This window comes from Perna viridis, chromosome 3 (assembly GCF_037379345.1).
Source record: "Perna viridis isolate PV_CMFRI_1.1 ecotype Kerala chromosome 3, ASM3737934v1, whole genome shotgun sequence".
Lineage (NCBI taxonomy): Eukaryota > Metazoa > Mollusca > Bivalvia > Mytilida > Mytilidae > Perna > Perna viridis.
Window position 1 is genome coordinate 53,617,849 of NC_142447.1, and position 13,298 is coordinate 53,631,146.

The 13,298-nt window shown below is 31.9% G+C and overlaps 2 protein-coding genes across 15 annotated transcripts in view; one reads left to right on the plus strand and one right to left on the minus strand.

Annotated features, from left to right (window-relative positions):
• Positions 1-2,015: 2,015 nt before the first annotated feature.
• On the minus strand, positions 2,016-8,639 carry LOC148622899 (uncharacterized). The gene is made up of 2 exons (XM_088573214.1): positions 8,521-8,639; positions 2,016-3,231 (listed from the first exon to the last, which is right to left on the minus strand). The coding sequence occupies exon 2, from the start codon at positions 3,223-3,225 to the stop codon at positions 2,188-2,190; it is 1,038 nt and encodes a 345-aa protein (XP_088429340.1). The 5' UTR covers positions 3,226-3,231; positions 8,521-8,639; the 3' UTR covers positions 2,016-2,187.
• Positions 8,640-8,834: 195 nt separating this feature from the next.
• The window catches only part of LOC148622900 (katanin p60 ATPase-containing subunit A-like 2), a 29,096-nt gene continuing 24,632 nt past the window's right edge, over positions 8,835-13,298 (plus strand). For 11 of the 14 annotated variants that reach the window (XM_088573203.1, XM_088573199.1, XM_088573201.1 and 8 more), the window contains exons 1-2: positions 8,835-8,993; positions 13,117-13,187. In XM_088573203.1, coding sequence (XP_088429329.1) covers positions 8,922-8,993; positions 13,117-13,187 — 143 coding nt within the window. In that variant the 5' untranslated portion in view covers positions 8,835-8,921. The remainder of the gene's footprint in view (positions 8,994-13,116; positions 13,188-13,298) is intronic. The other 3 variants (XM_088573211.1, XM_088573212.1, XM_088573213.1) reach the window with 1 other exon arrangement.

Here is a 13,298-nt window from a genome sequence, read left to right on the forward strand (position 1 = left end):
ACTGTTTAAATTTAAACTTTTAAAAATTAATATTACACGTTACCTTCCTTTTTTTATGAGAAACTTTTTAGTACAAAATCATAATAATCGACACTATTACTGAACTTTTCTTTAGCAAAACTGAAACTTGTTTTTGTCCATAATTCCCCTAATTTCTAAGTTTCATAACACCAAGATTCAATTCCAATATCTTTTTTCATGGTATGAAACCATGTGATACAGGTATAATGATACATACACTTTAACTCGCTTAATGTCAGCAAACCAGAAAAAAAGTTTCTGGTCCCTTTTTATTCTCTGATTCCTAAAACCTTGTAGTATGATTTTAGAGATCTATTAGCAATTTTACTCAATTTTTTTCAAAGAAAGATCTAAAATGAGGAAAAATCTTGTTTCTTGCCCCTTTTGGCACATAATTCATACATGATCAGGTCAGTCACAACCCGTAAGTACATGTACATTCCAGCCTTCCTTTTGTGATACATGTATGTCCATCAGTATAATTTCAAAGAGATGAATTCACTTATCAAATGGCCACTGACAGATTACACTGTGACTGAAGACAGCTTGATACAATTTAATAAATGCAATTTTTGTGTATTTGATTAAAGCAGCAAAAACCTTTGATTTGGGCCCATCATGAGAATAACTCTTACAAAGAGTTACTGACTCATATTTACCTAAAGAGATATTGTTATTCTTGCTTTCAAGATCATTTTTTCCACTTAAGTTCTTTTCTATTTATTATGGTTTTCAAGATAGCCTAAAACTGCAAAAATTGTCATTTTTTGCTTTTCAAGCAGAATAAACCCGATTAAAAGTCATCATAAAACTAGATCCAAATGTGACCTTCATACAACCCTCCAAATTGATGAATATTTTACCTGTACCGCTTATAGCTTATACCTTTGGGGTTGTAAGTAAAATCTATGGCCCCATTTACCGAAAATTGCATTGCAGGTTATGTTTAGTGTTCAATTATTATAATTTATTTGATTTTCGAAGTTCATGTACATGTAGATACCTTTGATGCTTGTACATTTTCAATGAATGATTTTCTTAGTGTTTTAATGAAAAAAATACTGATGACAGAAATTAAAAATGACAGATGCAAAGTGACTGCAATAGCTAACATTCATTCATTCAAATAAAAAATGTTTTTTTTTTACATTTTTTATTTTATCCAATGATAAAAATGTTTTCATTCAGCAACACAACATTAATTCAATGAATCATACTAATAGATGAAGGCCCTATCCTTTACCTTAACATGTTACAGTAAATGAATGTCAATCATAACACTTTAATGTACTATATGAAGATCAATTAAAAAATAATCAATTATGTTAAAACAAAATAAAAATTGATCCATTGCAGACTTGCTTTTAACAATATATGAAAAATTTACACAAAGTTTAAGTTCTACATAATAAAAAAAACAATCATTGAACCTTCTTATCTAGCTAAAGTGAATGAAAAAGAGAGGCCAGAGTGGGTCCTATGATCAGTTTGTTGTATATAAGATACACAGAGCAATTAAACTTTTACTGAAATACAACTATTATGCATATTTTAAAACAATAAACTATTAATAACAAGAACTAAATGAGCCTGATCTTATCAAAATATCACATAATTTATGAAGTTTCAAGTAATTTTAACAGTCCTTAGGTGCATTAATATACCAATTTTCAAGTCTCCAGTTTCATGATTGAACAAAACTTGCACAACTGAATATACATGTATGTTCATGCTCTCTGAATATCACTTAAATAAAAACAAACAATAACTTGGAAATATGTTCAACATATTATTGTAGTATTTTTAAAAACCTGAATAGAATTAGAAGAAAATCTTATGTCAAATAAAGCAAAATTTTTCTTCCAGAAATCTTAGATATAATTCATTTGAGAATTTTTGGCAATACAGTGGCTTGAGAGAAAGAGAAATCAGGTTTTAAGAAGACACAAATGCAAAATGATGGCAATAACTTAGGACTGAGATTATGAAACTGGTTCAAAATATGCATGATTTATTGTTACTTGAAGCAGTATGACACAAAATGGTTATATGTACCAATCTATGATTCCTTGCATAAACTAAAATTAATGAAATTATGCTAACTTTAAACTTTGCTGCTTTGCTCTGATTTTGTTGTGCTATGTTCAGTAAAATATACAATATAAGCTATGTTCCCTGTCCCTGATTATAAAATGATAGTCCTTTGGATCCTATGGCAACAGAAACTGCATGATCAAGGAGATCATTACTATTTGTGGATGACCCTGTATTACTGGTTGGTGTATGGTCAGTTCTATTGTGTGAAGATACTGACAGAAGACAGCTTGATGAATGAGCGAGATCAGATAACACAGTCACTGGGTTACTACATGATGTCTGAGGAATGAGCCCTTGTAATTTTATGGCCTCAGATATAGCATGGTTTTCAACTAAGTTTGTCACAAATTGCTGAGGCTCTGGAGACACACCCATTTCCTCAAGAGTCTTGTTAATTGCATTGTCAACTATAGATTTAGCAATATGTTGATTCTGCCATCGTTTCAAGTACAAATTAAGTTCCTCTTCTCTTTGTCGACTTGAGATTAAAAGTCCTTCCTCCTCAATTTCAGGGTCAACACTGGTGCTAGATGGTTGAGCCATAAGACTAGTGGCATCTGAAAAACCTGACATAACGGAAATTCTTCCATCTTCCTTAGGTAAATCAGAGTCTTGTCCATCAAAACTAAAGTTGAAATTAGAACTAAGTGGACTACTTGTTCTAGAAACATTATAGATACTACTACAGCCCTCTTGTACTGATGATATTGGTGTCATGGGTGTTTGAAATGGAGATGAATTGGTATTTTCTGTCTTATTACAGAAGGAGGACTCAATTGAGGATGATACATTCAGATTCTGTTGTTCATGTTTAGAATTAACAGTAACAGAGCATTCCATTTCTCTCTCCAGTTTGCCATCATCTGCACACGGTAATTTATTAAGATTACATTCACACATAGAAGTACCTCCCCCTGAATTACAGTGTTGACATGTTGAAACACTGTCACAGATAACAACATCAGTTACACTAGAGAAATCTTCTTTATTACTTCGTTTTATCTGCCAAGAATAACGTGCTTTTTTCAGAGTGACTGAATCACAGTCCATATTACAACCATCCTTCCGTTTTGAGAACGTAGTATCCATTTTTGTCCACTGTACCATTAAAACCTGTAAACAAAAAGTTAATAAATTGTAAACAATAAATTCTTTTGAATTTTGATTACGATAAGATATTTCACACAGGATGAATATTTGACCAGAATCAAAGACTGGTCACTTTTTGGCCCTTATTCCTAAATGGTTCCAGTCAAAACCTCAAATCTGTAGAGGTATGGCACCTTGCAGTTTCTGCTCCCTAATTTTTACTTGGCTCTACTCACTAAAAACTAAAAATATTAATTCCAGCCTTCCTTTAGTCACTAATAGTGCTATGGCACCTTGCAGTAAAATTTATACGAGATCCATTCACGTTTACACAAGTTATTGTCTGGACACAAGGAAAATGTTTTGTTTTTGATAGACCCCTTTTTGGCTCATAATTCCAAAAAGGTTCAAATCTTAACCCACAACAACAATCCCAGTCCAGTGGTGTATGATACATTGTAATACAATTTCAAAGAAATTAATTCACTTATAGTCAATTTATCTAGAATCAGGAAAATGCATGATTCTGGGCTCCTTTTTGGCCCCTAATTTCTGATATAATCAAATCTTAACCCCCAAAATCAATCCAAGTCTGACTATTGTAGTGTAGAATACTGTGAAACAATATCATAGATGCTCCTATGCTTTAATTTAAATTCTATAAAATGCTTGTTTTTGACCCCAATTGACCAGTAATTCCCAAATTGTTGGGACCATAACCCCTAAAATCAATACTGACCTTCCTTTGTGGTTTAGAACCTTGTAAAAAAACTTCATAAAGATCAACTAATATTCAACTTATCAAATGAAAACCAAGTGTCTATGAACTACAACATGAACAATGACAGTACCATAACATTACGTGACTGCAAATTTCTTGTAGTTGTATAAAACTATAAAAGATACAATTCAGAAAAAGAGTAAAAAAAATAGTTTGGGTTAGTTACACCAGTATGGCTAAGGGGTAAGGTTAGCTGTATTATCAGTTAATCAATATTGTTTACAATAAGATAGTGCATCATAGGCCTTCAAAGGCTGACTGTACTTGTATTCATGGTTGTATAGAATGATAAATCAGGTTGCATTATAATAATAAAACATATATATATATATCTGTAAAACTCAAAAGTGTGATGGGGACGCCGAAGTGCTTTGGTCGTGCTGATCTGCGATGGTCAACGCTGAAGTACATTTGATGTTTAACGCAACGACGCGGAACTGTGTTGGTACACTAACGTCACCACGAAATTTTACGTGCATAAGCGCGTACAATGTTACAGAGAAAACTAATAAACTGAAAGGCAAGTCATGAGAGTAGCTAGTATATTGTTGGCTGTTTAAACAAATGTAGCATGCATCATGATAATTATTGAGTGTTAACAGTACATGTATTTAATGCAGTATCAAAAAAATTAAAACATACGTTACAATACTCGAGGTAATGCGAGAAACATAAACTGTAGCTATAGGTTACAAAAGATAGCAGATATTGAAAGTGTTATTTTATGCATCATGAAAACTATAACAGATATAATTAAAATATTTACCAGGACAACTTTGTTACATGTACAATTGTATAAAAATCAGAAAAAAATATTGCTTTTTTATAACTTTGATATCATGGAATTTTTCCTTTTGAAAAGTAACACATGATTTCACAATGAATCATGGAGCGTATTCTATAATTGAAAGGCGAAATAGAAACTGCAATATACAAGTTAAAACTGTAATAGAATGTCGAAGTTCGGATGGACCAGACTGACACGTTTCTCTTCATATTACGTATAGTCCGTTAATCCATCAAATCTAGTAAGACCTCTGTAGCATCAATCATTCTTTGATAACCTTAGCAGTAGTGTATATGATGACACACATGCAGAAAAAAGCAATGTCTTATACAACATTACATTTGTATTTGCAGATTCTACAGGTACTATAGATCAGTTTGTATGTAGTACATGTAGTTTATACACTAATACAGAAGTCTTAAAGCTATCCACAACCATTCTATAGCTAAGCTAGTCAAGAAATATTTTCATATTAAAGAGTACTCGTCCTTCTAAGAGACTGCCAGTTTTATTCAATTTTCAACTGGGTGTAGGAAAAAAATGGAGAAAAATTATTAAATTTGTGTTTATAATTTCCTCTATAGTTGGAAGTATGAACGAAATGAAAGCAGTTTTTTTCTGATTGCATGTAGACTAATATCATATCGGTAGAATTTCAAGATAATCGTATATTTATGGTATCAACGGAAAAAATCTACATGATAGTCAAAATATTTCAGTGAAGTACACAACAAAACCGCACCTTATTGTAGTGGCCAACGCATTTATGCATTGCTATTGGCAGAAAATAATCATGTCTAACCATCGCAGTTCAGCGTGATCATAAACCAGCTTCGGCGTACAACCATCGCACTTCTGTGCGACCATCATATCTCGTCTTCCATCGCGGTTCCGAGTCTTACATATATATACCAGAAGGCATGTGAAAATTACTAGCACTTACCTCCTTCAGGCATGATGGCATGACTAACCCTCATTACAGTTGAAATTTATATGAATTATATTTAAACAAGGTATTATTTGAATTAGGAATTATTTTGGAATTTAGAAAATGACAACCAAAATAATTTGTAAAAATAACCCTTACTAAGAAGGTTAGTCATACCGGCATGACTAAGGGGTAAGGTTAGTTCCATAACAAAAGGCATGGAAAACTTACTAATTCCCTTAGTCATGACTAACCTCCCTTAGCAGGGGTAAGTTTTATAATATTTTTTGAATTTTTTTTCTTAAATCCAAAATAATTCAAAATTCATATCATACTTATTTTTTATAAAAAATTCAAAGTAATTAAAATACCTTGTTCTATAGTTAAAGACCATGTTTCAGTAAAAATTATATCATCTTCTCGGAGTCTTTTCTAATTTTGTTCCTTATATTAAAAGAAACGAATTAAGTTCAGGAAAAATTTAATGTACAATGTTTAAGTATCTTTCTATGTTGATCCATCTTCAAGAACCTAACCAGTATGGTTCTGCCTAAAAACCAGGCAGAGGGTAGTTCTTCGTATCTTAAGACAATCAATAAAACTGCATAAATACATTTGTTAGGTTCTAAAAACAACTCTTCCTAAGTTCATGTCCTTGAATGTGCTACTAATTGTAAAATATTTTGTGTGTTAAAATTCTGGCGAAAATTTTCCTGTAATTTTTCTGTAGTTGAACATAACCAAATTTAAGTTTTAATATCTCCAGTGAACTACATTTACTGCACAAACATTTCCTAATACAGTTTCTATGGGGCCTACAGAAGGATTTTCAATAAAAAAAAATTGGGGATTAAGAATTGTTTGAGTCACCATTATAAGCCTCTGCCTGGTTTTTAGGTAGAGCTGTACTTAACAATAGAAAAGTTCATAATGGACAAAATTAAGATAATTTGGAATATTTAATTATTTACAGATACCTCCAAAATGAAGAAAAACAATATGACCCTTTGAAATCTGCCTTCAAGAATTGTTTTGTTACTAATATTTCCAATATTTGATAAATAATTCCAACATTGAAACTTTTAGATTTTTGTTTGTTGGACATTCTTTTTTTGTTGAGTTTGTGAAAGTTGTTCAAATGTATAAATGATTTAATTTATGATTTAGACAACCAAAGGGTACATGGAGAAGGACGTTAGAAGGGGGGATGAAAATGAATGGAATCAGTTGGGATGAAATGGAAAGAAAGGCAAAAGACAGAGGTGGATGGAGGACCCTGGTGGATGCCTTATGTGTTGCACAACTCTAAGAGGATATGATGATGAATGATAGAGATCATCTTAAAGTACATACATGTATGTTAATTTCAAGTGATAAAAAGGAAATTTCTAAATGATTTCAATCCTAAATCAATTTCAATCAAAAAATTATTTGAAAAGGAATTGAAATAAGATAAACATCATTTTGAAATAATTTGCCTAAAAAAGCAAAGTGTTTAAATTCCCAAATATAAATACATGTACATGTATGTCTCTTTTAAGAAATAGATTCTACAATGTACATAGCCATAATTGTCAAATGCTATATTTTCATGAAAAAATACTAGCATATTTCTATTTATTTAGTGGAATTGTATTGTATCCCATATGGCTCCCCACTTGAGAAATCTCTGCACCAGAAGTAGGTTACAACACCAAAAATGGCAAATAATTGACATCTGATCTTCATTCAAGGGTTTAAAAATTAAACAATGACAAAAATATGCCATAATATACTGAAGTGAAAAGTAAAATATTAAAAGAAATGAATATATTTATTTTATATTTATATAAATAACATTAGCGTTGTCTTTCCAGATCAGTACCTCGGTCTAACAAATAACATTTTGAACATCAGAAATGGGTTAACCCAGGAGATGTATAAACTGATTATCAAACTTAAACTTAAAACTTATTGTTTAAGTTTTTGCTCTTAACTTTCAGATAATGATAATAATAATAAAAATATGGACTAATACATGCAAGTGTGTTAAATCGAACATGCTTAATTTACATATATAATCAAGGAATTCTTTATACATTCTGCGATTAGATCTTAATAAGTGAGGTCGCTCTTAAATGTATAGAAATTCATCTAATAATTCATCATACTGACACTTGAGAAACTTTCGTCTAAGCATAACACTACATCTGGGTACATTAAGCTTAAAAAATAGTAAAAATGCAGCCTAGACAAAAAGTTTAAAGACGTCTTTGTTCTACTTCCTGTTAGAGATCTAGATAACACCTGCAATCTACACTGAACCCTGACAATTTTTCTGATAATCTTACGATTATTTGGAATCTCCCACTTATATACTGATGAAAAATTCCTAAAAGAAACTTGGCAAAATGATGGCATGGAGTCTAATTTGTTGAAAAGGGAACCTGATATCTTTGCTTTGGACTTCACTTGCACTAAAGACCACTGCCCTCCTCAAATTAATAATATTTGCAGCAGAGATAATTGCCTGGAAAATATAATTTACTGATTTTAATGATCCTAGACTAGAGAACCAAAAATTGAATTTTGAGTATGATGTACCCCACAGTGTTAGCTTATAGAGGCAAAACCTACTCAACATTTGCATTGCATTAGGATGAAAGGAATTTCCAACCTATTATGTATTGTAAAGCATCATAGACCTGTAATTATTTTTTTAATGTAATTTGTAAATCATGCAGTTAAAAACTTCCATTTTTTCGGCTGAAAATGAAAACAAATTTTGCAAACATTCTAAAAAAAGAATCACTTAAACATATAGAAAAAATAAATTACTTCAGATTAAAATCTTCCATTTACAATGTCAATACGCAGGAATTTACATCTCTACTTTTGACAGGTGCTCTTTGTTTACAAACATCTCAGTGATACCGATTTTTACAACACCCTTTACACAATGACATACAAACAGTCAAAAGACACAAATTCTGTTTTTTCCAAGGGGTGAAAAATATTATTTATTGAAATTTAAAAAGCTTTTTGATTTCTCTTAATAATTGATATCATCAAGTGAATTCGCTGATGTAACAATTCTTTAAATCTGATGAAAAAAAAAATAATATAAAAAAATATCTCGATAAAGGGAGACTTGCACGATACCAGTTCTCCTCCATATTTGTTATTCTTCGCGACCAGACGTGTCTGCGATCTATAAAAATGTTTCCTGCTGAAAAGACATGAAAATGAATGGGCCCATGTCGGAATTGAGTTACCAAGCCATTAGAACGGCAAATCAAGCTAGAGAAGCGGTAATTCGATTTATGCAATTGTCGTAATGGAAAAAAAACTCATTAATGTCAATGACATCTTACTCAGTTACTGTCATACTCATAGCCATAGCTCCGATACTGTCTGTCTCACTCTCTCTCTTAAATATTTGTTGGCTTCTGTGTCAGTGTGGAAGTTGCTAGACAGCGGAACAATATGCTGTCAAAATACTTGCACATGCATCCAAAACTGTACTCACTACTGACTGTACTGATAATTTTGTTTCAGTATCTTGCCATTGTCTAGTGACTTACAGTTACACATCCATACGACCATAGTTCATCCAGTTTGGCCAGAACACTATTCTTGCAAATAATAGGTACACTCTGAAATGTGTAACCTGTACCAAATTTTCTGTGAAATTCTGAATGATGTTTTAATTCAATTGTAGTTTGAAATGTTATATCTTCTAATTCAGTCGATTTATGCTCTCAAAAGCACTGAAATGTGTAACCGGACGTTACTGTTCCAGACTTATAATTAACTATTTCTCAATTTCCAGTCCAAAATTTACATTTTTCTGATAATTTAAAGGTTAAAACTTAACTTTAATACTTTGGATAACGCTTTGAAAGATTTGATATTGATTTTAAAAAAGAAAGGTGTGAGTTTTAATTCCATACTGTACTGCAGCATATATCCCCATACCAGCAAAGAATGGATATGACCTTTCAAGAATGAAAAAGAAAGTCTTATAAAACTAATCTGTTGCAATTTTAATTTTTCGCCCTTGAATATTTTAATAATATTGTGGTGTTTTAATGTGAAATATATGATATAATTGTACAAATAACAAAAGTACTGGAGTTTGATTTTGGGTACAGGAATTTGGGTTACACATTTCGGTACTTTTGAAAACTGAAAATCGAATAAAAGTCAAATTTTTGAAAAACAATTTAAAAGTCATTGATTCTAGCCTAGCCATCATATCAGTTTTTTAAATATGTACAAAATATCAGTTGGAAAGTACACGTAATAATGAAGAAATGGTCAAAAGAGAAATGGGTACAGGAAAAAGTTGGTACAGATAAGGATATGTGTTACACATTTCTGTATGTACCCAGATGATATGCAATGGGACTTGCTCCTACTATCAAATATGCAACCCAAACATGAAATGGAATCTTAAATTCTGTTTACTATGATATGAAGAAGGGCCAAGGCAGTTGCCTTTAGTGATAGGAAGCATTGATTAGGTTCCCTTTTAAATAGGGTGGATTTCATGTCTTACCATTTGTGAAAAATTTGGTTTAGGATAATTTCAACTGGGGAGCTGACAAAAGATATGCCAAATATTTGTAATTTTGTCAGTAACACAGTTCCTGGTTTGGCGAAGAATGCTTTTCTTCACAATCTGTAGTAAGTTTTATTGATGATGTCCGAGGAATTCCAATCAATTGCATGTGGGTCTTTGAAATGTTTTGTTTAGCAGTTGTTTTGTTTATATACATTTCAATGCTTCAATAGGTAGAGACGTAGCATTTTGCTTTTACTCAAGATTCTTAAGTGGTCAATGTGAAAAAAATTTAGACAAATTTCTATACCTTTAAGAGCAGACTTTGCTCGCTTATAATGTACTCTTTTAAAGATCTTACTTGACACTGGCTTCCATCTATGGGGATTTTTACAGTCTTGACTATCCTTGCAGAATTTGCGTGACCATCCGTTTCATAGATCCTGTTATTACATCCAGTCTTTGCCATTTAAAAAATGTCTGACAACAAGCACAAGCTAAAAAAATTTAAAGAAATATTTAGCGTTCCCTTGAATGTTAGCCAAATTCTGCATGTCTACCAGCATTTTTACTATTCATGGCTGGTGTCAATTTCAAAGACAGTTATGTCTGTTAGTAGATGGGAGTAGCGGAGCCCAGTCTTCGGATATCTGACCGAATAACTCTGGAGTATGTCCTGCTAGGAGCTGGGCTGGGCTGGTGTGTTAATGCTCTTGCCTACTTACCCATGTGGGTCCAAGAGCATTTTTCTACTCTAATTGTTTGGGAGTATGTCAGCTGTAGAATGGACACTGGCTATAGTTTTTAATTTAAACACAAATAATATTTCTAACCTGTACCTTTACAAAAATGTAGGTAGGACTGACACTACAATTAAAATTAAAAAATCCAAACTGTCTGGCTTCAATGTAGTGTGAAAGTATTCAGAGTCTCTCTGTTTCCACCAATACTTCTTGTTTACTTTTCCCAACAGAATTTTGTTTTATATGTACTCATTACAATGCCATTGTCTAGTGACTAACACATTCTAAGTTCACCCAGAACCCTATCAGAGATCTGTGGTTCTTGCAAATATGCATAGAAGCATCTCCTACTATCAAATATGCAGCCTGACTCATTTCATGCTTTAAACCCCTAAGCTTCTTGCTGAATTTTTTAAAGGCCCATAGCATATTAGCTCTATTACACCATTTTTTTTTATTTCTCTACAATTTAGCTCCCTTTGAGAGCAGGCCTCGGGTAATGGTAAAGTATGGTAATGTGGCCATTTTCAACATAATGATTAAGTAATGTGTAATTGTTATAATTTTCTGTAATGGTAATGATGATGTAATGCATTACGTTACAAAATTGACCAGTAATGCCCATAACTTTCAATTACATTAACATTACAATTGGTCTTTCTTATTTCTGTATTTCATCCTTTTTTGACAAGCTGTAAGTTGTAACTTATGCTAGTCATTATTAAATAGCAAATTTTATATTGACAGTGTACACAGAACAAGAATTTTTATAGTAGACTAGTTAGACTTAATGAAGACCATTCATTGAAGGTCGTCTAATATAAACAATGAATAAGAACAGTTATAAAAGAAAAACTTTTTCAGTATTTCCAGGAAAATATTCAGTCCTGAAAAGTGCTTTCAAAGTAACAAAACTTCAAAACACTAATGATGATCTAATGAAAAATGTAATACCCTTCAATACACCATGTTCAAAAATTGATGAAAACTATATTTCTTCTGCATGGCCTTCTGCAAAAAAAGTTAGCTGTATTGAATCTATAATATATTTGTGGAATGTAATGCATTACATAGTTGTGTAATTGACCCCAGGCCTGCTTAATTACAGTGGTACAGGTTTCTGTTTTCAAAGAATGAAGGGTTTTATGATGATTATTTCTACCTGAAAGAGCTTTATTTGTGAAGAACTAAGTAGTATCGATGCATTAATTTTCCTGCTGTATTTGGGAAGGGGTCTAGGCTCGAAGCAATTGGGAGCCAAGTATGAAAATTGTAACTTTGGGAAATAGTCTGTTTACAAATGGGTAAGGATTTTATACAGTATTTTATAAAAAAAAAAAAAAAAAATTTAATAAAAATCCTTGGTGAGAAACATTACAGTTTCCACTTAATTAAAGTCCACAAAGTGACCTCTGGATGAAAAAAATTGATACTGTATAGTAGAGTAGTTTTGAATACAAATCTTGTGACAATGTTCAGAGTCACCATGGGGAATTTCACTGCTGAAATTTGTGGAATTTGATAAATATTTCTCTTTGGGAATGGAGCCTAAACTTGTAACCAAAATAAGGGATGAAAAATCACTGCAATAAAAAAATACCTTTGAAACATTGTGCCATGACAAAAGTTTCTATACTGGTCAGTACAATAAATTTTTAGATGAATTTCGTTACATGTAAGAATTTGCATATCACTTTTTACTGCTCTAGAGTGGCTTAATGAAAGATGAATCCAATAAATAAACACTACTGGTAATTCATCAAATACCTGTAATTAAAACAAGGATGTGTACATTCAAACTCCACATGCCAACAATAATATGGACTGAAAGTGAAATTTAACTGCTAGACAAACTGGGTTTACTCTGAGGTTATCGTATGTGATATATGATGACACTAGAAAGCATGGGAAATTTTAAATTCTAGTGTTAAACACACCACATGGAAGTTACACACAAGAAATACAGCAGTATCCAGTGCAGACATAAGTTCATTGTTGACAAACTGTGTGAATTGATCATTGGTGATGAAGTGCTGTAAATTATATAATTTTAGTATAAGTTTCAATCGCATTTTGAAGATAAAAAGATAAGCCCATGACAAAATCGTAATTGTACTTATTTTTCAGGATGAGTTAAGGACTGACACTAGAAAGAAAAATCTCCTGATATTGGTTTTGAATTACATGTATGAAGAAGGGTATGTATTTATTCATGTAGTTTCAAAACATTTTTTAAGATAGGATATAATCTGCATTGCAAGATATTGTGTTAACATAAGGAAGGTGAAACCTTAATCACTCCCAAAGAA

What these genes read in the sequence shown, in the direction of transcription:
- LOC148622899 (XM_088573214.1), bottom strand. Translation starts at nt 3,225, where the DNA reads ATGGTACAGTGGACAAAAATGGATACTACGTTCTCAAAACGGAAGGAT.